Genomic DNA, 26,002 nt, shown 5'->3' on the forward strand with positions numbered 1-26,002 from the left:
CTGAAAATTAATCTCAACTGAGGTTGAGTTAGCTATCTTCCAATCTAAGTACATAACTTAATGATTATCAAGCAAAGATTTTAGCCAAAAGATTGCTTTGCTGGAAAGATGCTGCTACTTCAGATTTAAAATCCTAGAGTGAAAACATTTGTTCACTCCCTACCTTTGAATTGGTGGTTTATTGATGTAATGGCAGGGTCTGGAGGGAAAATGGAACATTCCAGAGTTCTCTGGAAGATTCTGTTCCCAAATTTTATAAGGTGCAAATATGTTTTGTCCCTGGATAAACTTATATACTGTAATTGCTATACTCTTTTTATATAGAGATGTTAGAATTTAAGGCTGTGTTTATAAATGTATGTACACATTTTTGCTGAACTTGTGGTAGTCAGGATATCTCTACAGTATTAGTAAATCTTTAATCAGACTACATTAATTAGATATGTCTGCACAAATGACCTACTACACTGTCGTCATAACCACTGTGGAACATCGGAAATAACATATTTCTTTGACATCCGGGTGATAATATCTCTCCCTCTCCCTCTCTAATAGAGATTAGATGGTTTATCCCAGTAGTTTGCTTCATTGAGACTTTGTTCCTATTTCAAGCTTTGCAAGAGGGCTTGTTCTGCTTCCATCTTCCCCTCCCCCTGTTCTGTGAGCATTTGTGTGTTTGTGTGTGTGTGTGGGGGGGATTCCTTAGAATAGTACAGCCCAGAATAGAGGTGGAAGGGAGAGGATTGTTCTTCACCTGCTTATTAAACAAGGTTCACCATTACCCGGAAGTTCTTTCTTGTAAGAAGGTGGGGGTCTTTTCTCCCTTGAATGCAGTGAGCATCCTCCAGCTCCTCTTTGCCGCGTCCATGGGGTTTGTTTGAGAGGAGTCCACAGAGATGGAGAGATGCATCCCCCTTGGCGTTGACCCAAACCTTATACAATTGGGTAAGAAGGGGAGGTGTAAATATTTCCCCCCCTGAAAGGGGGTGGGTAGTAATAAGAGAGCGGAAGAAGAAGAGGAGGAGGGGTGCCTGGGCGGCTTTTGTGCATGTGATTACAGTATGTCTGGATGGATTGCCATGCTGAACGCTGCTTAGAATGCTGGTTGCTGGAGTAGAAAATGGATTCAGCCAGGGATTTGTATTATAATCTTAAGTATCAGTACTTTGGACATTAATTTCCATAAGATCAATTGGACTTAGCTCTTAGGAAGTATGTGTAGATTTCAGATATTAACAAGATTTGGGGCGGGGGGGTTAGTTGGGGAATTGGGATGGACAAAAAGCTCTAGGATTTCAACTATGAGTGGTATTTGGTGTTGGGAAGACAGGTGTGTGTGGGTCAGGGTGGATGGAATTTCTTTGTAGGGTGAATCATGTGTTCAGAGATGATGAGATAGGGAGACAGAAAAAGCTACTGTTTTATTTACTGTACTGTGCATGAAGGAAATGTATTTGTGTGTAAAGCTGTGTAGAGATTTGAATAGACAAGACAGAAGAGAAGAAAACTTCCCTTTTCTTTAAATTATTTGTACCTTTGCTCTACATTTTCCATATTTACCACCTTTTGTTTTTCTTTCTACCTTTGTTTATGATTTCTGATATTGATTGCACATATCCTGCCCTGATGTGTTTTTAACCCCATGCTGCAAACTGTGTGTGGCTGTGTATTTCCTCCACCCCTAGGAATTTTGCAGACTAGATTCATCAGTGGGGTTCTTTTCCCACAGAGAGAAAGATATGTATTTAAAGGATATTTACTTTAAAGTAACTATGCCTGAAGTACTAAAATAGTTACTAGGAAATAAGCTCTACTGAACCCAGTGAGGCTTATCATTAAGTAAACATGAGTAAGAGTATGCTTTTTAGTTCATTCAGTTTTTAATTTTTAATTTTAGCAAATAGAGGATATGTTCACTTCCATCTGGGGATCTTTCTGTGGCTGATCTCCAAAATGAAGTACGTAGTTAATTTGACTTTGTAGCATTTTAAAATTTTATTTAGAACTATTCCATGTAATTGTTTATCGTATCTGTAATTTGTATTGTGACCCTGATATTTTGATAAAAATTTGGGCTGCGGGCAAATATAGTGGATAATTTAAGATAAAAAGGTTCAATCAGACTGATACACATTTCTTAGTTTTGGAGTATGCCTTGAGATTGCACAAAGGGAATTTAAATATATCCTGCATATATCACATTCCAGAATGTTTCTGTTGCTGCTAATGAAATAATTTGTGAGCTCAGCTGTAGATGTTGGTATCTGGGTCAGTTGCCCTATGGTAGAGAAATCTGGCTACTTGTATTTTTGCTTTAGAAAGGTACAACGCACAGATCAGGCATTCAGAAAACTCTGGTACCTTTAGCAGTATGGAAGAATGTCTGGCAGAGTTTGAATTCACCAGTAGGGGTGGCTGTGGTGTCCCTTAGAAAAGGAATGAAAACAATTGTTTCTTAATAGCAGAACTTAAACATGATGGGTAAAATGTGATGCAGTGTCATAGTTGATGTTAGTATCATTATGTGAAGTTCTAGTGGTATTCTATGTTTCAAAATAATATGATTGATTTATGCCAGCCATGCAGAGGAAATTTATCCCCTCCAGCCATTAACAGCTTCTCTGTTACTTTGTAAATAGGAAGGCATGTATAATGCAGGACTGCATAGAACAGAAACTGGAAGCAGAATCATTATGATTATTTTTAGGCTGCTGTTGAAATACATGAGTTAAATAAAACTCATCAAGAGTTCCAGTATCTTTTTAAAGTCAGCTGTTGTGTGTGTGTGTGCCTCCATTGGCAACAGAGCAGAAAATTTTGACTTGTAGCTGAACCCAAATGCTGCTGTTGGCCAAAGGCCAAGATTCCTTAAGGAGACAAGGTCCTTTACTGAATAATATTAAACAGCAGAGCTGTGCATCTTTTGGTATTAATCATCATATCTAACTGTGTTATGTAATTCTAAGAATTAGTAGCAAATGAGAATGTCCACAAAAACCTGAGTTCTGTAGTTAACAGAGGTCTATATAATATGGTTTATCACCTGTATTGGGCTGTAGCTTTAATTATTTCTAAAACTTATGTGCAGTGTATTGTTGCATGAATCCAGTATTTCTGTATTTAAATTTATACCCCATCTAAATAATACTCCAACTCTGTGGCATAGTGAACTATCAACTAATCAACCATTTAGTCTAGCATGCTGTGTGAATGCAGCCTGTGTAGTTAGTTGATGCTTGAATATGTTATATGAATCCAGAACATTAATTTAGTAAACCATGGATCATTTAACCATGGATAAGTATCCCATGTGAAAACAAACTATACCTTTTTCAAAATGAGAATTGGACACCTCTCAGGAATTGTAGTCAATTCCTGGTTATATCAAGGAGTATAGAACAGGAATTAAAATTCATTCCTGATTTTCATTTTCAGATAATCAAAATTATTTCAGTTTTACTTACTGCCTTTTTCTGTTCTATAGATGCTTCCCTACCTATCTTGCATCTACCCTTTTCTTTTGATGTAAATAACTTTGGGCCCTAAGTAAGTATGAGCAGATTTTTAATATGGCTATTAAATAAAGAAGGTGGAATGAGGCGTTTGTTTCTTTCAGGTGGCTTTTGGGTTATATGAGTTCTCTACTATTTAAATATGTTTAAATATGTAAGTGAAGTCAACATTACAATGCCTAACAACCCATCTGCCCTACACTTACATAGTCCCACCCCACCCATTTTGTTGATAAATTTTTAACCAATCTTATGCACAGGTAGGCATAAAAAAAGGATAGCATTCTGCCAAGCGATCTATGAGGGTAAGATATGCTCTGATATTTCTGAAGTGTAATTTTGTTAAGGACTTTATATTAAGGCAGATGGTAAAAGTCACCATTTCTGCCTGAGCTCTTGCACTGTCCATGTTTCTCAATCCTCTCTTTAAGAATGAACATTTGGAAACTTTGGGCTTTCTTGTTTTGTAGAGAAAGTGTACTGATTAAAATATTTGATGTTTTATAAAATAAAGTGATCTCAGAAATAAATGAGAAATTTAAAATATCTCCATCAGTTTGATACCATATTTATTCTGTCCGAAAATAATATTTGGCATTTATATGACATTTCCTGAACACACAAATGTATGTGTTTATCACAGTAATAAATATCACAGTAAGTAATATACATTAATCTAATATTAAAGATGAAGAAGGACTGAAGTTGAGAGAACGTGGCTTATAAATAGCCAAGTAGCAAATTAGTGGCACAGCCTGGATTTGAACTAGAAATTTCTTGATTTAAAACAAGCAGCTTTAGTTCACTACAGCAACTTATTTCATGTTGAACTTTTTATTTAAAATGTAGAAGTGGCTTAAGGTCCAGTTACTTTTTGACTTAGCCAGAAATAGAGCTGTTAACTAAAAGTATTCATGGTTTATGGTTATTCATGGAATGTTATCTAAAGGTTTTGAGCCAGGTATTTTTAGATTAGTGCAGTTTAGATGTACTATTTGTTAATGAAGTTCTTTATTTGCTTGTAGAGCTACTGCTTCTTCCACCTATGAATACAAATTGGAAACTAATTCAGCCTCAACTATGGAATATTGAATAATTATTGATCAAGCAGGGACTGCTGTCTTCCCATCAGGGATTTCTTTAAGGTACGGTAGAAGAGAAACTTTTTAAAAGTACATGTATGAATAGTATATTGTTTTCCAGAACAATCAAAAGTTCTAGGAACAACCAACAATTGTAGTCTTGTCAATATTAACTGGAATTATAATCCAGAATGATAATGAATGTAGCAATAGAAAGTGCAGTATTTAAATTGAAAATTATGATTACACATTTTATTAAACATAATTTGTATGAGTTAAATAATAATAGGGCTAACCAAAATAATGTTGAGGTCCAGACAATCTCAGCTAATAGCTGTTTAGCTAACAGCCATTAGCTGAGATTGCCTGGACCCCAACATTATTTTGGTTGGCCCTATTATGATTATTATGATGGTGATGATTATTATTATTATTATGATCTGATGAATGGAGGTGGAAGATTGGCCCTATTATGATTATTATGATTATGATTATGATCTGATGAATGGAGGTGGAAGATTCATGTATGATTCAGGCTGTGTTGATCACATACTGTATTATCATATAGCTGTTTAGTTTAGTTCTCAAAATTAAATTTTCTTGACTAACAAATGCCTATCCCTTTAAGCATGGCAGTTACTTGTGAACAGATATTTCTGTTGCAATACTCCCTCTGACATGCAGTTTTATGCCAAGGATAACTTGAGGCAATGCTCCGAAATATTTATATATGTTATTCAGATTATAGTTCTTCTTAATTTTATATTTAATTCTAATTATTCTAGTGTTAAATCAGGGAGATAAAATATATGAGCTGGAAGTCTACCAATTCCTCACCTTTGTTTTAAATATTTGATTGTTTAAAGTATAGTGATAAGGAAAAAAAGGTATGTTGGAAAGAAGGAACCTGTTCTCCCTACTCTTTTGTTTGGTATTTTTTAAAAGTAAGGCTTAACATAAATCACGTTATAATTCAAAAATATTTTCAGGTTTAAGAAAGGTTATCTTGCATTAAATAGCTTTGTAAGGAAATAGCATTCATTTGAATTTCATTTATCTCAAGAGACTCTTAAAGCCATCCATAATTTATTGTAGCATGTTGTGTAAACCCAGTCCATGTGTTTAGCTTATGGTTCAGTATATCATATTAACCCAGGAAATTGGGTTAATGGAATAAACCATGCTTCACTTAACCATGGGTACTTATGTAAACAGACACAGGATTGTAAGGGAACTTGAAGAATGTTTAGCAGAAAATTCTACAACAGCAGGATAATATACCAAATAGTATTATGGACTTTAGACTGACTAAATTAGACTAATTTATTGCATAAGTTTTTGCAGATCAGTTATCTGGAATATTGTGAGACAAGTTATTAAACCTTTATATAAAATGTGTGTGTGTGTGTATGTATATACACACATACACATACATATACAAAGGGTAGTCCCCAGTTTAAGAACGAATTCTGTTCCCAAGGTCTGTCCTTAAGTTGAATTTGTATGTAAGCCAGAACAGTATTATTCTATAATATTGTATAAGTAGTACTGTGTAACCTGGGCATTCTTAACCTGGGGATTACCTATATATATAAATGAGAGTCAATTTGGTATAGTGGTTAAGCTGGAAGACCATGTGTTCTAGTCCTGCCTTAGGCATGAAGCCCGCTGGGTGACCTTGGGCCAGTCACTCTCAGCCCTAGAAAGGATGCAATGGCAAACCATTTCTACAGTCTTGCCAAGAAAACTGCAGGGATTTGTCCAGCTGTCACCAGGAGTCAACACTGACTCAAAAGCGCACGTATGCATGCACACACACACACACACACACACGTATATCAGTGTTGTATGGGGGGGGAAGAAAAGAAATAATAAAAAGATCAGGAACAGAAATAATTATCTTCTTCATTGAGTCTGTCCACAAAATAATTGTTGGATTGATTCAATAATTCTTTATTGATAATTGGACATCATGTGATCATAAATAATTGGTTTTGGTTTTATCTAAGAGTAGGGAACTTTTTAAGAGGCACAGTCTACATCAACTTCCTGATCTGATTTTGAAGTGTTAATGATAGGAAGAGAAGCAGAAGGCCTCTGGGAAGTAAACTACCGTAGTCCTATGCCTAACATGAAGACTTGGAAAACTGTGAAAACAGGCAGAAATGATGGTAATGAAATTTATCAGGAAAGTAGCTGAATTTTAGTCGTGCAATTTTTACTTTTTTTCAGAAATTTGGGGAAAATGTACAACTGAAATGAGACCATTTGCCACCAAATGTTGGCAGTGTAGTCTCAGGGTACTGTGAAGGCCACATGTTCTGTGCGACATTGGTTGCCCACTCTTGGTTTAATATTTGAAATTATATTTTCACACAACAGACCTACCCAGTATTAACCATAGTTTATTTAATCCATGTTTTGGTTCATGAAGCATAAATTAATCACATATGTTGGATTTGCACAACCTAGTATTAACTGTTGGCCAGTTTGTTAATCAGTGTTTTGTGTGAACACAATTATTGTCTACTATTGATAAACATTTAAATTGCTGTCCGTTATAACCTTTGAACTGTTCAAGCTTAAATACAGTTATTCCTCCTAGTTTCTTTACATATTTCTTTTTCTTCCCAGATTGTATTTTTTGCCTTTCATTTTATTTCTTATAAAGTGCTAGTGCACTTCCCTTAGTATTGTTTATATTTTATGTTGTTTCAGTTTGGCTAGTTTCCTTAAATACTGTATTGTGAATTGTTAAATAAATAACTAGAATCTCTAGGTTTGGATTTATTAAAAACAATAACTCAAAATAAGTAAATAGCTTCCAACATTTTAAAGCTTTATATATGTTTTTATTGAACAATATAATATGCAAACAAAGTATTAGGTTAATTAAAAAAAACCCTAATGGTTGTTTATACAAGTAGGAGCTACTTTGCTTTTAGAAGTCAACATGGGAATGTCATAGGCTCAGCTGGCCTATTCACCTCAAAGGTGAATTTATTTATTTATTTAAACAATTCATATGGCTGCCCAACTCACTCATGGTGACTCCAGGCGGCTTACAAGAATAAAAATCCAAACACAAAACCCACTCCGCCCCCTCACCCCCCCAGCGACAATACATTCAAACAACTTGATAGGCTCTGTATCAACCTGGGATCCCCAGGCCCACTAGCACAACCATGTGTTCAGGACCTTGTGGAAGAGCATCAAGGTGGGAGCCAGTCTTATCTCTGTGGTGATGATGTTCCACAGGGAGGAAGCCACCACGAAGAAGGGCCTTCTTCTTGATCCCACTAGATGGACTTCCTTAATAGAGGGGATCCGTAACATACCCTGCCTCCCCGATCTGGTGGGTCGGGCAGATGAAACTGGGAAAAAGTGGTCCTTCAAATAACCTGGCCCCAAGCCATGTAGGGCTCTAAAAGTGATAACCAGCACCTTGAATTGGACCTGGAAGCAAATTGGCAGCCAATGCAGCTCCCCCAAGAGAGGTGACATGTGCAAATCCAGGCTTGCACAAAACTATGTGGGCTGCTACATTCTGAACCAACTGAAGCTTCCGGATACTTTTCAAAGGCAACCCCATGTAGAGAGCATTGCAATAGTCAAGGCAGGAGGTGACTAAGGTGTGGGGGACTGTGAGCAGGGCCTGTTGGTCCAGGAAAGGGCGTAACTGGCGCACAACCTGCAGCTGTGCAAAGGTCCTCCTGGCCACGACTGCCACTTGCTTCTTGAGCAGAGGTCATGAGTCCAGGAGAACCCCCAGATTACGCACTGGGTCCATCTAGGGCAGTGCAATCCCATCCAAGACCAAAGATGCCAATTCTCCATGGGCCAGAGAACCCCAAACCCAGAGCCATTCGGTCTTGCTAGGGTTCAGTTTCCACCCGTTGCTCCCCATCCAGACCTTAACAGCCTCCAAGCACTGCGAGAGGGAGGTCACGGCATCACTTAACTCACCATGGGCTGAGATATACAGCTGAGTATCATCAGCATACTTTGTTGATCATATGTTGTATGTTTGCACCTGTTAGCATATGCTCTTGATTCCATTTTTTCAAGTAGCCTTAACAAAAGAGCTGCACCTGTGAATTCACATTTTTCCTTTTTTTTTTTTTCTTTTTTCTTTGGTGCTGGACTAGGCTATTAATAATATTTTGTTACAGAGTGGGCGAGTTGTTAAAATTAATTTTCTTAGCATGCTTCAGTTGCTAATTTATTTTAATCTTTTAGTGTGTAAAGGTGGCAGAGCTAGGTAAGGTAAGCATTGATAGAATTTCACAGGCTCCTTTGATATCATTTTCTTTTGTCTTATATCTCAAAAATAGTGTTTGATATTCACAAGGGAATGAGATTACAGAACACATGATATCATCAGTTTGCCAACCACATTTTAACTAGCTGTTATGTGGTTAGTTTATGGTTTAATATGTTTATTTTATTTTATTTTTATTTTTTTATGCCTTCAAGTCAGTGTTGACTCCTAGCAACTGCCTGGACTAGTCCCTGCAGATTTCTTGGCAAGGTTTTTCAGAAGTGGTTTGCTGAAAATGGAAAAAAGTGCAATGGTGATTTCTGGATTTGCTGATTGAAAAACAGGGTGAAAATGGGATAGAAGGAATCTTTGTAATGTAATCTTAAAGAGGGAGGAGGGATAATCACTTTGTAACTGCTGCAAAGAAGATTGGAAGTCACTTCTTTAATTATCTTTTTGTTTTTTTCTTTTTCTACTTGTATTGCTTTTTGTACTTTTTCTTTTATCTTTTTTCTTCTTTCTAACTTTTTAAAATATATTTTCATGTTTATCTTTTATTTATGTAAAAATACAATAAAAATTATATTTAAAAAAAGGAGGTGGTTTGTCCTTGCCTGCTTCATAGAGCTAAGCTAGACTGACTGGATCAAGGTCACCCAGCTGGCTTTGTGCCTAAGGCAGGACTTGAACTCATGGTCTCTCAGTTTTTCGCCTGGTGCTTTAACCACTACACCAAACTGGCTCTCATTTACATAGATACATTTTGAAAGTCCAAGCAATGCTTGGTAGTTTAGTTGTCTCTTCATGTTAGCAAAACGAATTCCAAACTTTGGTAGAGGAAAACTTTTGCAGAAACTATGCTGCTTTTTCTAAATAAGGTATGTTCTTCTATGATTTAATAATTTTCTCTTCAGTAATGTTTTATCTGTTTACCTAGAAAGGAAATAGATTTACACATCTTAATTTTCTAGATCTCCTTTTGAAAACTGGAATTGAGTTGGCTATCTTCCAATCTAAGTATATAACTTAGTAATGATGCATCAAGCAAAGAGTCACCTTGTGTGAGATGGGTGGCTATATAAATTTGATGAATGAATGAACGAACGAACAAACAAACAAATAAATAAATAAATAAATATTGTAGCTAAAAAGATTGCTTTGCTGGAAAGATGCTGCTACCTCAGACTTAAAATTCTAGAGTGAAAACGTGTTCATTCTCTACCTTTGAATTGGTTGTTTATTGATGTAATGGTGTGGTTTGGAGGGAAAATGGAACATTCTAGATTCTCAAATTGGTGAGTTTTATAGATTCCTACCTTAAATCATTCATATCAAACAATAATCGCTGTCCAATATATTATATGATTTTCTAATTTAGTGACTTTATTTTGTTCTGCATTTAATGATCACTATCACATTATTCTATTCACATTAAAGGATATTTCTACCAGTTCTCCCTTCTATCTGTAACCCCTCCATTATATCCTACATATTTCCCCAAATTGTCACAACTCTCCCTGTTGGAGTACACAAGGCTGAGGATGGAAATGGGACAGACTAATTCTGTCAAATTAATTCTGACCCCTTTCATGTGCAAGAGTGGCACAAAACTGGGATTGGCACTTTCCCATGTGTGTTTCCATAATGCTGTGGGGTTTCTAACAGGCTTTGTACACAGAACCAATTCAGAAGTTAATTGGCTCAGTTCCCACAGCTGAAGGATGGTTGTATAGCATTTTCTCTGTAGCTGTAGGGTGGGCAGTTCCCCATCTCATTTTGCTTCCTGGCTCCTGGGATTTTTCTTTGCTTCCCAGAGTATAGATATTATGATGCTTTGTCGCTGTTGGTTTCTGACCATTCGGAGGAGTGGCTGCTGGGTTTGGGATGGGGGATTGTTTGTTTGTTTGTTTCTTGCCATAAAATGAAATGTAGCAAGGGAGAACAAGAATAGGGATGGAGTGTTTTGCTATTTTTAGTGGTTCCCCATTGGCTAGCTGGAGGAGTACTGGCTCAAGAACAGAAAGCTGAGGACATATGCTGAGTGCAACACAGAAATGTGAAAATGCTGCTAATAGTTGGTGGGGTTGGTGAAGCTGGCAACTATGTGGAAGAAGCTTTTGTTTCTTTCACAGAAGAAAAGACAGACGTAAATTTGCTTGCTTGCCATGCAAACAATACCATCTCAGTGAAAAATCTTTTGTTGCTTTAGATTCAATGAATGACTGTGTCATAAATATTCTCTTTATTGAATAAATTTTAGATGTATTAAATAGAGGATATCTCAATTATTTTTTCATTACAAAGTACAATTTATCCATCTTGATTCTCCTTTACAACATATACGATGCTAGTGGTTTTTTTTTCTTTTAACCCACTCAGATTCTGCATACTCCTTTTGTACCTTCATTTTGAAGACATAGAATTCTAAAACATATTCACAAGGGATGTCTACTTCAGCTGAAGGACTGCAGCATATTGGCTTTCTTATTTCTGTTCTTTTCCTTGCTCTTTTTCAAACTGATGTCTCAAGGCTTTTCTATAATATTAAAAGTTTGACACAGCAACATGGATTTGGATTGTTTTATGAAAAGTTTACATATGTAAATTGATTATTTAACAAAATGTGTAGTAGAAGATTTTGGCTTATTGCATTGATGCTTAAGTAGTTATGTATTTGCTGCAACATGTTGCTCTCAACATTTGTAAATAAACTTGGCATATGAGAGTAAATATCTAGAGAGATTTGAATAGACTCCATTAACTCCATTTGCTTGAAGATGTGTTACAGAGGGCTGGCTGATTAAATGAACTTCCATTGAGCAGTGGATTTTTCTTTTTTACATCTGAAAGCTTGCTTTTGAAAAATACGCCTCAGCCTCAAAACCGCATGAAACATCCCAAGTACTTTGGTCGGTGTTCCCTCGTAATCAGCATACTAGCAGGAAATACCAGTTTATCTGGACTTAATTATTAAGCATCCACAATGCACATTCAGAACATAATAAAAATGCCTCTTTCATTTAATTTATAAGGAGCAATTGTGGTCAGGACAGGACACAAGGGGAGTAGTTTCTGAAAAAAAAGCTGCTAAATGACTTCTGGTTTTTTGAAGCAATATAGGTAGAAGCAATATAGGTAGGATTTTTAGTCATTAGTTAGGCAGTACTATACCTTGATCCCTTATTGTTGTGTGACTTTAAACAATCAGTGTCACATTTGTGTATGTTTATTTTCCTTTATTTCTGTGATAGGAAATTTTTTGCTTGGAGGAAAAATGCAAATTACAAGGTTACAAACTTGACAGCATTTTTAGATACCCTCTAAAAGAGGGTATCTTGTTAAGCATACAATATGCAATATAATACAGATAAAGTGGGAGACAACAAAGTATGTAAGAACTTAAGCATTCATTAGCTTTGACAGTTGGGTGAATTAATTTACAATTGCTGAATTTAAGAAGTTGGGAAGGGAGGAAATATTTAGGTCAACAAACTCCATATGTCAAATGGCCAAGGGATTTGTTTACAGTAACATCATGTGATGTTAAACTCTTAAAGCCAATAATCTAATGTGATCTATATTGTACATAACTCAATTTAACTGGCTCAACGGTAAAAAAAAAGTCTTTAAACCAAAAAGCTAGGTTTATGTTGCTGGGATAAAGAAGGCAGACTAATTAACTGAACACTGCAGTTTTGGTGCCTGCTTCATATTTCACCTTTTAAAATGAACCTTTCCCCCCCTCCCTTCCCTCTTGTTACAGGTTGCTATGGGAATCTTATGATAATCTGAGAGGAAGTAAGTCCTGATAATATTGCAGTTATTCATCATGTGCCTGGAGTGAAGAGGAAGGGAAACACTTCACATATCTAAGTGCCAAGGCTCTGCTGTGTCATGGCTACAGACTCTGGTGAATCAGCCAGCACAGAGGAATCGGAGAAACCTGATGGAGTTTCTTTGGAATGTATGAACCCTTCTGTTGATGGTACTTTGACCATGGAGGCCAGGACCAAAGAGGGTGTTAGCACACGTGTCTCTGGGGCAACTATAGAAAGAAAAAGGTTTTTCCGAAAGAGTGTGGAGATAATGGAAGATGAAAAGGACTTGGAACTTACTCCAAGGAATGAACAAGAACAGTTTATTTTGGGTGATCAGAGGATGGTCCATCTTTCTGCCAGAACACTTGTGGCCGAGCAGGAAGCCAGAAATGAGCAAAGCTCAAAGGTGATTATGGAAGCCACAAAGGAAAGGACCAAGAAGGAGATAGAAGAGGAGGCAGAGATGAAGGCTGTGGCTACATCGCCAGGTGGAAGATTTCTGAAATTTGACATTGAGTTGGGAAGAGGAGCTTTCAAAACAGTCTTCAAGGGTCTGGACACAGAAACCTGGGTAGAAGTTGCTTGGTGTGAACTGCAGGTTAGTGTGGATGAGTTCCATCATTCTGCAAGCTAATTGTATGATCTGATTTGACCAAATCATTGAGAGGTATGTGGATTACCAGAACTTTATGGCTGCCTTGATCATACTGTAGAAGGTATGTCATGGCTCCTAATGTAATATCTACCAGGTTTTTGTATAATTAGAAAATGATTACTTTTTAGAAAGAATGGTGGCAATTTCAATAAATTCTTAAAGGGCAGAGAGAATTTGTAATTTGGGAGGCAAAGTCCCAGTCTTTCAACCACTTCTGTTAGCTATTTCATACTTCTTACTTCATACACTGGGAAAACCTCCAAATTGAGCAATGCCTGCTCCCCCCATTAGAACAAAAATCCTAGCTGAATTGTACAGCAACTAAAACATGAATTACGTGTACTCATGGAAATTTTGAACAGTTTTGTGTGATTTATGGGATTAGAGTTTATTGTAGTTTAAAACAATTTTAAAACATCAAATCACTGAATTCATTTTCCATTTTAGGAACTCCCCTGATGTGAAATTATTTCATATAAACTTTGATAATATATTTCTTTCTCATCAGTTCACAAATCAACTGAATTAGTTGAATGTAGTTTTTTAAAAAAATAAATAAATAGACACAGGAAATAATTGTTTAAAAATGTGGTTTACGTATAGTTCCCAAATTATATCTTAAGCGTGGCTTTGCAACATGTAAGTTCAAGTTTGTTAATAGCGCAGTATAATGGGCAAATGTGGGTTTCTGATTTGTTGGTAATCCATTATAGAGTGGCTATTTAGAATCTAACCATGGCTTGTGGGTAGTCTCTTCCTGGCTTCTAGCCAACAGAAATAGGCTTAAGGAATAGCCATAAAATGAAAATATTCCTATAATATTTTGATCTTGCTGGTGCTTTTACCAGTGCAACCACAGTAGGAAGGATTGGGAATTGGGTGTCTCCATTCCACCAATGATAGCCTAAGTACAGGTCAGACTAACATTTGCTTGCAGTTAAGAAACTTAAAAATCAATAAGTATTTTAAATTTGGAAGTGGGTCCTGCTTGGTATCGTCAGTCACTTTAAGACGTTTGGAAGAACAACTGGTTACACATTAAAACTGTATTGGCAATTTCTGTCAAAAGACAGTACAGTTTCACTCTTCAGGAAGAGAGAAAGCGGTGAGGTGTTAAACCACAGAAGGGGGAAAACATGAAGTTTAGGTGCTGGTTGTCAGGGTTAAGGCAGCAGAACATGGTTAAAGATAAATCTGGCCTACATAAACATGTAACTCAACCTGAACAGCTGAAGTATCTTATATTTCACATAATCATGAGAGAATGCAAGGAAATGGGTTAATAACGCTCAACAGTGGATGAGTTTATGTATGTAGTGTTTTCATCAATGGGGTTTTGGGGTTTTTTTTGCCATAAATCTTTTCCCCTCTGCTGGTCCTCCTCTGTCTGAATTCTTATTTGGACCTAAGCTTCCTTCCTAGTATCTCTTCAGTCCTTTTCAAGCCATCTGTCCCTGTGGCCATCTTAGTAAACAGCCTACTAAATGTTGGGTTCATGCAAATGGAAACATAGCTGTTAGCTGAGGACTGAAGAAATCCTTGCATAATGAATAAAAGCTATTGTTTGAAAAAATACCTCTATTTTTTAAGGCTTTGCACTATTTCCTGATTCTTTTGAGTTTATATTTCCACTACAAGGATAGCTGTAAAGGGGCATTTGAAACATTCATTCCAGCTTGCCTTCCATTCTTTCTGTTTCAGATGGTATGCCTATGATTTGCAGGAGAACTAGATGCAAGGAAAGAGAATGTTGCTGCATCCTTAAAAATTGTGTGCACAAGAAATGTTGCAAGATGCAAGGATGAGAAGAACTCATAGTAGTTAATGATACAAAAATTCTGTTTTTCTTTGCACCTTGCTACTCTCCCCATCTGTGCTGGCAAAGTGTTCTGGGTGATAAAGAGGGAGACAGAATTTTTTTTGAATGGTGTAGTATTAGAAGGTGATTAGACATTTTAATGTTTGATAGGTCTGCTGTTAGCTGTAATACCTAAAAGAAACCTACAGGTTCAAAGCTTTCTGAATATCAGGTGCTTGGGTTCACCAGCGTGAGAATTTCTTGGAAGCAACTGACTGGCCGCTGTCATTCCTTTCCTGACAACGCACGTTCATGCTGACTAGGAATGTTGAGGGTGGTAGTCCCAGTACATTTGGAAGATACTAGTGTTGAAAATGCTGTTGCTTAATGCAGTGGGATTCTTATGAACTTATAGGCAGATTTTTGACACCTTTCTCCAAAGCAGTTTTGCAATACTAACTAAATTTAAGGTTACATTTAAATCTCATTCTCCTCTTTACAAATTAGCATAGACAATCTTGGTGGACTGCCTACTATCTCCGTAAGAGTCAGGCTTGAGAAATAATACACTTCAGTATAACAGATAGAAGGTAAAAGTATGGGAATTTTTTTTTCAGAGGAGAAGGATAAGCTAAGGCTTTACTTGTGGTTTATTTCTGTTTTTGTTTTTGGCATAGAAAATTGACTTGAGCAATTATGATTTTTTAAAAAAAGTACTTGTTTTTCCCCATATACGTATCAGTGGGTGGTGGAATAACTACCGTATGCTTCATAACTGGTTTAATCTCTTCCACAGCTAATTCAGCCTAAGCTTGTCCGAATTTTCCGTGCAATACTTCTAAACATCAAAGCTTATACTATGCTGCCTCATCACTTACAATCCTCAGACTTATACTCTGTCACTTTATCAGTTACAATGCTCATTGATTGAACACTGTAATCAATATCCTTTTCTACTGCAGTTGTACTAAGATGCTAAAGAAGCTATTTAGCAAGGCTGCTTATTTGAAGGATCTTATCAGTGATAAGCCATTATGATATTGGCTAAGAATTTTAGTTACTTATATTAGTTACTAAAACCAACTTTAAAAATTTTTTAGAAGTAAGCCCTCTAGGAAGAAATGAAATTGATTTTAAGTGAGTATGTCAGGTGTATTTTTGTCTGTGTATTTTTAACTATATGATTGTGTGATGGGATCTTCAATCTTTTGGAGCTGGGAGGCACGTTTGGAATGTTACGGGCACTCTGAAAAAGTGGTTGTACAGTACTGCCAAGTGTGAAAAGTTTATACCAAGTCAACTTACTGTCTTTTCTTTCTGGGTTGATGGGCACTTTCTCAAACAGAGCACTGATCTGCAGCCTTTTATATTTTAATTTTTGAAGGATGCCTCCAGCTATTTGCAGGGCCTTGGAAACAGAGATTGTTTGAGCCTGGAATTTTGCTATGCAGCTTCCTTAGCTTCCCATTTAATTTTGTAAAATGAAAATACTTGGATCATGAAGGTTGTCATGTACCTAGGGACTTGTCTGCAGACACATTGGTATCTGTGGGAAATGCACTGGGGACTTTTAGATCAGTGAAATTTGCCAACCAATGTCTAGGCTGTACAATCAAATGCAAGCAACATTAGTCTGCAGAGTTACTTGGCTCCTTTCTTTAAAAATATATGAATATTTTAAATTTGGGGTGTTGTAGCAGATTCCAAACCTGGCCACCTTTCTGCAATGAATGAAAATTGAGCTATTTTTGCATTCCTCATTCAAATTATTTTATAGAATACAAGATTATAAGGAGATCTGGACTGCATTTTTGAGGTATGCTGTAAGATTTTGAAATACTACTTTAAAAAAAAGATCCCCATTTGTAAATATGTGGAAGACAGTGTTAACTCATATTTGCAGAATATTGTTTTGTCAAGTGTTTTGTTTGTTGGGCTGGGAGATCATTCTAGTCTAAATATATTATCTGTGGTACTTCAGAGTCTATTTTAAATCCATATCAAAGTTGACTGTAGAAACTTCATATTGTTATTTCTTTGTGTGCACTGTAGGTGAGGAAATAAATCAGATCATACATCACTCATTGATAGGATTAAAAGATATTATATATATAAGTCCCTTGTCAAATCAAGGAAGGAAGAAAGCAAGACAAAGATTGGTAAAGTAGAGGCAAGAGAAAGGCAATGAAATGAATGCTCCTTGTTCAGAACAGAAAGTAGTGGTTCTGAAATAGGCATATGGTGCAGCAGTTCTGCTGAAGTCAAGCAGTGTGGCATTGATTTGATTTCAGTAGAATACTGTGGGGAAGCCCTTTGTAGGACATTTTGAGCTTTTCCATGAAAGAAGAGGATTGAAATTCAATCAATCAATCAATCAATCAATCTCTCTCTCTCTCTCTCTCTCTCACACACACACACACACACACACACACACACATTCAATTTATATAGCTGTCCATCTCACATATGTGACTCTGGGCAGCTGACACAGTTAAAAACAAATATGTTTTTAAAAGGGTTACAGATGGTACCTAACAACTTGCTTTGTTTTGTTGAGAATTATTCTTTTATCTGTCTTGCAGTTTTGTCTTTTGGACTAGACGTTGATGAAAGTGCAGTGACTATCCCAGTATGATAATGTTCCCTACCTCATGTTTGGGACTTGTTTGGGACTTGAGCCCTGTTATAAATTCAGTTAACAAAGTTCTCTCTGACAATGAGATAAGTATAAGTGAACATTTATTTTTTTGTTTTTAGGGTTATGCAGCACCTTGGATTTAGTCTCCAAGAAAGTGCTTCAGGGCAATTGGGAGCACAGATCCCAGAAACAGGTGCACCTGCTTTAAGCTGTTGTAAACAGGTGTTATGTTTGCACTCCAGCATGCTCTGAAACACCTTTTGGAGACTGAATCTGAAGTTCTGCACAGTCTTAATGTTTTCATGCTCTTCAGTTGTGACCCTTTCTAAAGGCAAGCTACAGAGTACAAAATTGCAATTGTAATTGCTTGAATCAGTTAGAAATATAATAGAGAGGGTGGGCAGAATGGTTTTTAAACCACATGTGTGAAGAGAGGGCATTAACTCTTCTTTCCATATTGTAATCCCAATGAAATTTGCTATCCTGTGAAGCTTCTATAAAACTAGGGGGAAGATTTATAGTGAAGATGGAGGAAAGAATGAGCTCTTTACACATGAGCTTCTTTCCTCGCTCCCTCCAATTTTTTACTTTCTACCCTACTTCAAAATGTTGTCATTATTATTTTTATAACAATTTATATCTTACCATTACCATTCTAGTACTTATGCACCACTCAAGATGGTTAATAATGATTAAAATTAATAAAATACAATAATATGTAATAATGATTTCCAAGAAAAAAACATATAGTAAAAGCAGACAGATATAATAAGTTAAAATAATTAAATTATCAAATTACATTTCTCATAAAACAGATGCCTACCTAAATGAGGGTCTTTCACTGCTACCAGGAAGTGCTAACTACCCATCCTTGAGTCAGCAGAAAACCACACTGGCATAAAATTTGCTGTCCTCACTGCCAGTCCCTTTTATCGCCTAAATTTTGGCTTGCAATTGAATGGTATCTTATTTCATGTACGCAGGGCATGCTAATGAAAGTTGTTAAGCCCTCTGGTTTTGCTGCCCCCTCTATTTCTGAACATCATTGACAGGTGGGAAAACAGCTACTAATCACAGCATTGTAGTAGGAATTGGGCAGGATCATGAATTGCAAACAATTCCTATAATGAAGGAAAAATGGGAGACATCTAAAGAGATCAATACGGATATACACAGAGGTCTCTAAAATATTTAAGAGAAAAGGGGACATGTATAAGACATGGAAGGAGGAGCACATAATTAAGGAAAAATACAAGGTCATCTCCAGAAAATGTAAGAACTGTGTCCGTAACGCTAAAGCTTAGAAAGAGCTGAGATTTGCATGAGATAACAAAAACAAAAATGTTATTTGTGTATGCTAGAAACAAAAGGAAAGCCAAAGAAAGTTAGGTCAATTGACAGAAGAAAGTGCTTGAATTGGAATTGGGTCATGGTAAAAGGCAGAACTTCTTAACTTCTGTTTTGCATCTAGCTTCTCTCGGAAGAGAGATGAAACCTTGCCTGGTCATTGTTATGCCACGGAACAATGAAGGAACTGCAGCCTAAGGTAGACAAGGATATGGTAAGAGAGAATTTAGCAAATACTGTATAAACAAATTCAAGTCTCCAAGGTCAGATGGATTACATTCTAGGGATACTGAAAGAATGAGCAGAGGTGATTAGACAACTGGTCTCAGCAGTCTTTGAGAATGTGTAAAGAATTGGCAAGACTGAAGGACAGCAAATGACATCCCTGTCTTAAAAAAAGGGGAATGAGAATGTCCTGGGAAACTATATACATGTCAGCTTGATATCTGTACTGGTCAGGGTGCTCAAACAGATTATTAAACAGCATGTTTGTCAGCACTTGGATAGGAATGCAACAATTACCAAGAGCCAGCCTGAATTTATCACAAACAATCATGCCAGACTAATCTTATCTTTAATAAAGCTACTAGCTTAATAGCTCATTTGTTTAACAACTGTTCGAAGCTACAGCAGTGCTGAAAAAAGTGACTTACGACTGATCCTCGCATTTACAACCATTGCAGCATCCCTGCAGTCAAAAGGTTGTAAAATTGGGCGCAACTCACTTAACCGCATTGCTTAGCAATGGAGATCCCGGTCCCAATTGTGGTCGTAAGTCAAGGACTACCTGTAGATAAGGAGAACACTATAGAGAGACATTCTGGACCATAGCAAAACCTTCAAAAGAATTTCTCATGACATTCTCCTTAATCAAATGGTAAAATTTGGGCTAGATGATGCTACTATTAGATGGGCTGGAAAGCCACAGGCTCTGTCCAGGTTCCTGTGCTGTTTATTTTTATCAATAATTTGGGGGAGGGAATTGAAGGAATGTTTATCAGGTGATGAATAAGTTAGAAAGGATGGCTAATACTGTAAAGGATAGAAGATTGAAGAAGGTCTAGACACTCCTGAGCAGTGGGCTGAAATGAATAGGATGGAATTTAACGAAGAGAGTGAAGTTTTGCATCTGGGTAGGAAAAATTAAAGATATAAGTATAGAATGAGGAAGACCTGGCTTGGTACTAGTATACATGAAAAAGATCTGGTGGGCCTTGTCAAGTATAAGTTAAACATGAACCCTAGCAATATGCTCCAGCTGTTAAAAAGGCAAATGCTATCTTAGGATGTATTAACAAGAGCAGAGAATCCAGATTACTAGAAGTAACTGGTCCATTCTACTCTGCCCCTTTTAGACTCCACAGTATTTAATTCTGGGCACCACAATTCAGAAAGGACAGTAACAAATTGGAAGACATTCAGAAGTGGGCTACTAATATTGTGAGGTTTCTAGGAACCAAGCTCTGCAAAGATGGTTAAAGGATCAGAGTATGTTTAGCCTACAAAAGAGACATCTGAGGAGAAATATAGTATTCTTCAGATATCTGAATGATTGTCATATGGAAAGAGAATGGACTTATTCTCTGTTGCCCTGGTGGGCAGGACCTGAACCAGTGGGCTCAGGTCCTGCCCACCTAGCAGGAAGGAAGTCCAGGCTAGATGTCTGGACAACGTAGTGAGTTATGAACTGTGAACCAATGGAACAGGCTGCCACATGAAGTGATAAGTTTTCCTTCACTGGGGATCTTCAGGCAGAGGGTAGATGGTCATCTCTCAGAGATATTCTAGTACATCTTGCAGTGACCTCTCCTCTGAGATCTCTTCTAACCCTCTAATTCTATATAGAGAAGTAAACAAGATGAATTGCAAAGAGAATTGAATGAGATAATGAAGGAAGATGAGTTACACAAACATGTGCACAGTCTCATGAATATATAAAACACACAATTGATTCTTCCAAGTTTTGAAAGATGCTTGGACTCATTCTTAGGAGAAGAATGTGCTCTTTCAGCACTCTGCACTTGTGTTTAGTGCTCTTTCAGCACTCTGCACTTGTACAAGCCTATTGAACAGAAATAGACAACTTTGTATAGATACAGTGGTAGAAGATAGTTTTTTTGCCACTGTCAAAACCACACTATAGTCCTTACTTAAAGGGTTTAGCTTGTGCTTGATTAGATGTATCTGAAATTACACTTGCTGTCATCCTTGAGAGTTTATTGACCTGAGCCCTGGAAAACCAGAGGACTTTCTGGCTCTATCGGCAGTGAACGTGAACTGCTAGTGTCTTATCAATAGATTGACCAGGACTTCAACAAAAGCATCCATAGGAGTACTTTCTAATAGGTCCTTCACTCTGTTGAGGTTAGAAATACTTCTAAACCTAAATTGCATCAGGTAATGATCTGTCCATAATAAACAGACTGAATGCAATAACTCCATACCTAGATAATCATTTACTTGTCCATCCTCCCCCCAAAAAAGCCTAAATTTTCTGCCATACAGTAGACCTTGTTTTGCGACTGCCTTGGATAGTGACTGTTTGCAGTTATAATGGTGATGAAAGAAACTTTGTGACCCGTCCTCACATTTACGATGTTTACAGGTCTGTAAAGCAAAGGAAAGCTGAAGTAAGATCATAAGCACAGTCACGGTTTCACTTAGCGACTGCTTTGCTTAATGACCAAGTTGACAGTCCCAATTATGGTAACTAAACAAGAACTACCTGTATAGATATTGCCTCTTGTAATTTAGGAGAATTCCTCAATTGACATGGAAGCCATGGAATCCTGACAAGATGCCTCTTTATTGGTGTTGACATCATCTAGAATTACTAGTCTTGGAGATGCCAATAATAATCTTAAATTCATCTTGTTGTCTCAAACATTGAGGCTGTTGAACATTATATTTCCAGAAAACACCAACAACTGAAAGATAGCATAATAGGATATCTAGTCAGGGTGACAGAACTACCTTAAATATAAATTAATTTTCTTCTGTTCCCACGTTACATTTTATTTAGTTTGTACGGTGAATCTGATGGTCAAGGCTAGGCAAATTCATCTCCCAAATTTCCAGGCCTTTCAGCATAGGATAGCCTGGCTGCCGCATTTTGTACCCATTGAAACTTCTGGATACTTTTTAAGAGCCCAGTGCAGTGATCAAATAGGATGTAACTAAGACATGTTTATTGTTTAGTTTATTGTAAACTAAGGTTTACAATAAAAACAACAAATAATAGTTAAAATAGGATGGAAATAGCAATTGTGATATCACCAGAAGCATAGGACGGGACCTAAAGATGTGCCCTTCTTAAAGTGGCAAAATAGGTTTCTTAAATCTTGAAGGAATCTATGCAGGGACATTTACAGATCATATTCCTTCTGGGCCTATTTTCAGGAGTTTTTTTTTTTTAACATTAACTTTGTACAGGTAGTCCTCGATTTACGTCCATTCACTTTACAACTGTTGCAGTCACATGATCAAAATTCGGACACTTAGCAACCAGCATGTATTTAAGATGGTTGCAGGATCCTGGGATCACACGATCGCCATTTGCGACCTTCCCAGGGGGCTTCTGACAAGCAAAGTCAATGGGGGAAGCCGGATTCGCTTCACGACCATGGCAAAAAGGTCATAAAATTGGGTGCAACTCACTTAATGACCGCATTACTTTGCGATGGAAGTTTTGGTCCCAATTGTGGTCATAAGTCAAGGACTACTTGTATTGCCTTTCTTGCATGTTCCAGGCCAAAATTAGTAGTGGATAGAGGAAGATATGTTCCTGAGTATGTACAACATAAAGTGACTGTGTGTATCCAGTATGCACATAATCTATCCATATAGCTTGAAATTGCTTCTTATACTATTTTGTTACATATTTGTATCTTGGAAAGAAAGAGCTATATTACTGAAGCCAGTGCTTTCCTAGCATGTATGCAAAAAGCACATTAACTTTTTGCGTGAGCAGCACACCTGATTTTCTTTTTGTTTTGTGGAGGAGGGTCTGCTTTGTTGTGAATCCTCTTTTTCAGTTCCATACCAACTGAACTAAGTCATAAGATCGCTTTGGCCTGTAGCTGCTCACAGAAAACAGGCTCAGAGTCAGGAGACAGCAAGTAGACCTCCCAGAATTCCAGCTGTGGAAGAGTAGAAAACGTTGTGTAACTTCTGCCAGCATATGGTGAGTTTTACATATATTGGGTTTACAGTAATAGAATAAATTCTAATAGAGAAGATGGCAAAATTTGAGCTGGACTATACTACCGTTTGATGAATACAGAGCTGAGTAAACTGTGATATTCAAGTATACATCAGTGGCTTCATATTAAGAAGGTGATATATGGTATACTGCATGGCTCTGTCCTAGGCCCTATACTGTTAAAAATATTTATTGGATGAGACGATTAGAAAATATGATTGTCAGATTTCCACGTGACACAAATTAGAGGAAAAAGGGCACTATCACAATTCAAGAGGATCAAGACAAGTTGGAACAAAGGGCAGAAACCATTAAGTTACATTTTAGCAGGGACAAATGCAAAGCCTTCATTTAAGTAGGAAAAATCAAGAACATGACTGTAAGGGGGAGTGTGCGTGACCATACTGGGCAGCAGTAAATGGCTTGTTGGATAACAAACTGAACATGAGGCAGCAGTCTGATGCAGCTATATTGTTGTATCAACAGTAGTGTCAAGTTCAAGAGAAATAATCATTCCTCTCTACAATATTCTGTACTAATCAGACCACATCTGGAATATTGCATCTGGCTCTTGGTGCCAAAATTTAGGAGACACAGACAAACTGGAGCATGTCTGTAGAAGAACAACCAGGATTATAATGAGAATCGTTAGAGACACTGGGTATATTTAGCCTGGAGAAGAAAAGATTGTGGTGAAGATCTGTGATGCACAAGATGAAGTAGACTTGTTGATTATTTCAGAAGACAGGATAAGGAACAGTGGCCTTAAATTACAATGGATTGTCTTTCAGATATGCTGCAGTAGCAGGTTCCTTCATAGGGCAGGGGCTTAGACTAGGTTACCTCTAATGTCCTTTTAAATCCTTCCTTAATTCTATATATAGTGATGTGATACATTCCAATTTATGAAGAATTTATTACACTAATGGCAATTTCAATTTAACTTTCTGTCCAAATTTCCAAATGGAATAAACATTTTGAAATAGAGCCCTTTATTCTGGAGGTACCTGTTATGAGGTAAAATGCTACGTATTTTATTACTGGGAGTTTTTATTGCTGAGCGACTTTATTGAAGCAATAATAAACATAATCTGTTTATTCTTGTGTAATAAAAAAAGTACACAACCAGACCAGGTTGCCCCTATTTCTGAACAATTGCCCTCAACAGTGGCAGTATATTGATACAATTCGTTAGTCCTCTGTTTCAGCATATCTGTTGCTTTTCATCAAAGGGAATGAACTCCCTGTTGGTTGGAAAGCAAGCCAGAAATGCTACACAGGAGCAGCTTGAAGTTATATTCTCTTGAGGGGTTTGGTTGGTGGCACTAAATCACAAAAGGAAGGAAGGGAGGGAGGAAGGAAGGAAGCATGGAAGGAAGGAAAAGAGGCAATTGTAGTGCAGGTTTGCATTTGATCACTTATCCATGTCAAATCGTACTGGGTAGGTAATTTGTCATATCTGCTGCTAAATTTACCCTCTAATATTAGGAGGGGATAGATAGGTCAATGGACAGGTAAATAATGTTTCAGGCTCCTCATTTCTGAATGATGGGATATTTTTACATAATTAGTTTTCTATGGAGGAGAGCATTCCTAGATATAAGGACAAAAGATTAGCCACCCTGAAAGAGAGAAATGGAAGGTTATAATGATAAAGAACTGTTTGACAATTGCAGTACTGCTTTGCTTACTACTTTATCTACTCATAGTCACTTTGCCCAAGTGACACACACTTTTGGCCCTAAACTTCATTGGAAAGAAAGTTGTCTCAGTAGACACATTGTGGGAAGGTAATTTAATGGAATGGGGCGGGGGTTACTCAAGCATTTTTATGTAGTTCAATTCTTTCCTCCCTTTCCCTTTTTATATGAGATTGGAGGAAATATATAATATACTGATCTACCACCAATATGCCTAGTTTTGTTTTTAGCTGTCTTTTGTATTGATTTGTCTATTGACAAAAGTATATCTACTGACCCATTTCACAATCAAGAGAATACAACACTACAAACAAAGGCAATTCTAATATGAAATCAGTAAGTGTTCAGATTCTCAGAGATGTTAGTGAGCTCTGATGAAAGGAAGAACTATCTAAATGATTTTTCAAAGTGGAACAAATTGGTTTCATCCTTTGGACTATGGATAGGCTGCCTGCAGGCTCTGTCTAAAGAAATTAGACCTACCTTGCTGTAGTTGTTCTCCTTTTCCCCATGCCAGATGAGCAAAGTTTATTAGATGAATAATGGGAAACAGAGTACATATTTCCTGCTGCTAACAATTCCCATATCAAGATTCAGAATTTGTAGGTATGGAGTAGATTAAGTTTTCTATCTCCAAAGATCCTTGCAGAAATTTCTGAATTGCTGGGATTAAGGGAATGGCTTGTTAGATCTCCTTTCTCTCAGCAATGTTGCCCAGAATAAATGAATGGAAGGGGAATTAAGCTCACTCTCCCTCCCAGTGATTTGCTCTGGGCTGCTGTGAAATATGAAAGCCTCTTAGCTTCCCTCTTCCTTTCACTGACCCAGCAATTTTAGACATGCTTATTGGGAAGGAAACTCTAAAGGAGCATGTGTAGGTGCTGGTGGATTTAGTCAGGGCCTGTTTAACAAACCAGACAGAATCAAATTGGTTTTAGTCTCCATTGTGAGGAAAAACGGTAAAAGGCCCAGTACACAAATTCTCAACAA

The 26,002-nt window shown here is 37.1% G+C and overlaps 1 protein-coding gene across 9 annotated transcripts in view; it reads left to right on the top strand.

Moving 5' to 3' along the window:
- Positions 1-617: 617 nt before the first annotated feature.
- The window catches only part of WNK3 (WNK lysine deficient protein kinase 3), a 107,860-nt gene continuing 82,475 nt past the window's right edge, over positions 618-26,002 (top strand). Inside the window, exons 1-5 of one of the 9 annotated variants that reach the window (XM_088137796.1) lie at positions 618-660; positions 1,898-1,958; positions 3,485-3,546; positions 4,538-4,657; positions 12,619-13,271. In XM_088137796.1, the coding sequence (XP_087993922.1) occupies positions 12,750-13,271 (522 nt within the window). In that variant the 5' untranslated portion in view covers positions 618-660; positions 1,898-1,958; positions 3,485-3,546; positions 4,538-4,657; positions 12,619-12,749. The other 8 variants (XM_088137795.1, XR_015795640.1, XM_088137802.1 and 5 more) reach the window with 8 other exon arrangements.

The sequence above is a fragment of the Python bivittatus genome, unplaced genomic scaffold, assembly GCF_059951505.1.
Source record: "Python bivittatus isolate LINGU-HERP-01145 unplaced genomic scaffold, Pbiv_v1 ctg000220_np1212, whole genome shotgun sequence".
Taxonomy (NCBI): Eukaryota; Metazoa; Chordata; class Lepidosauria; order Squamata; family Pythonidae; genus Python; species Python bivittatus.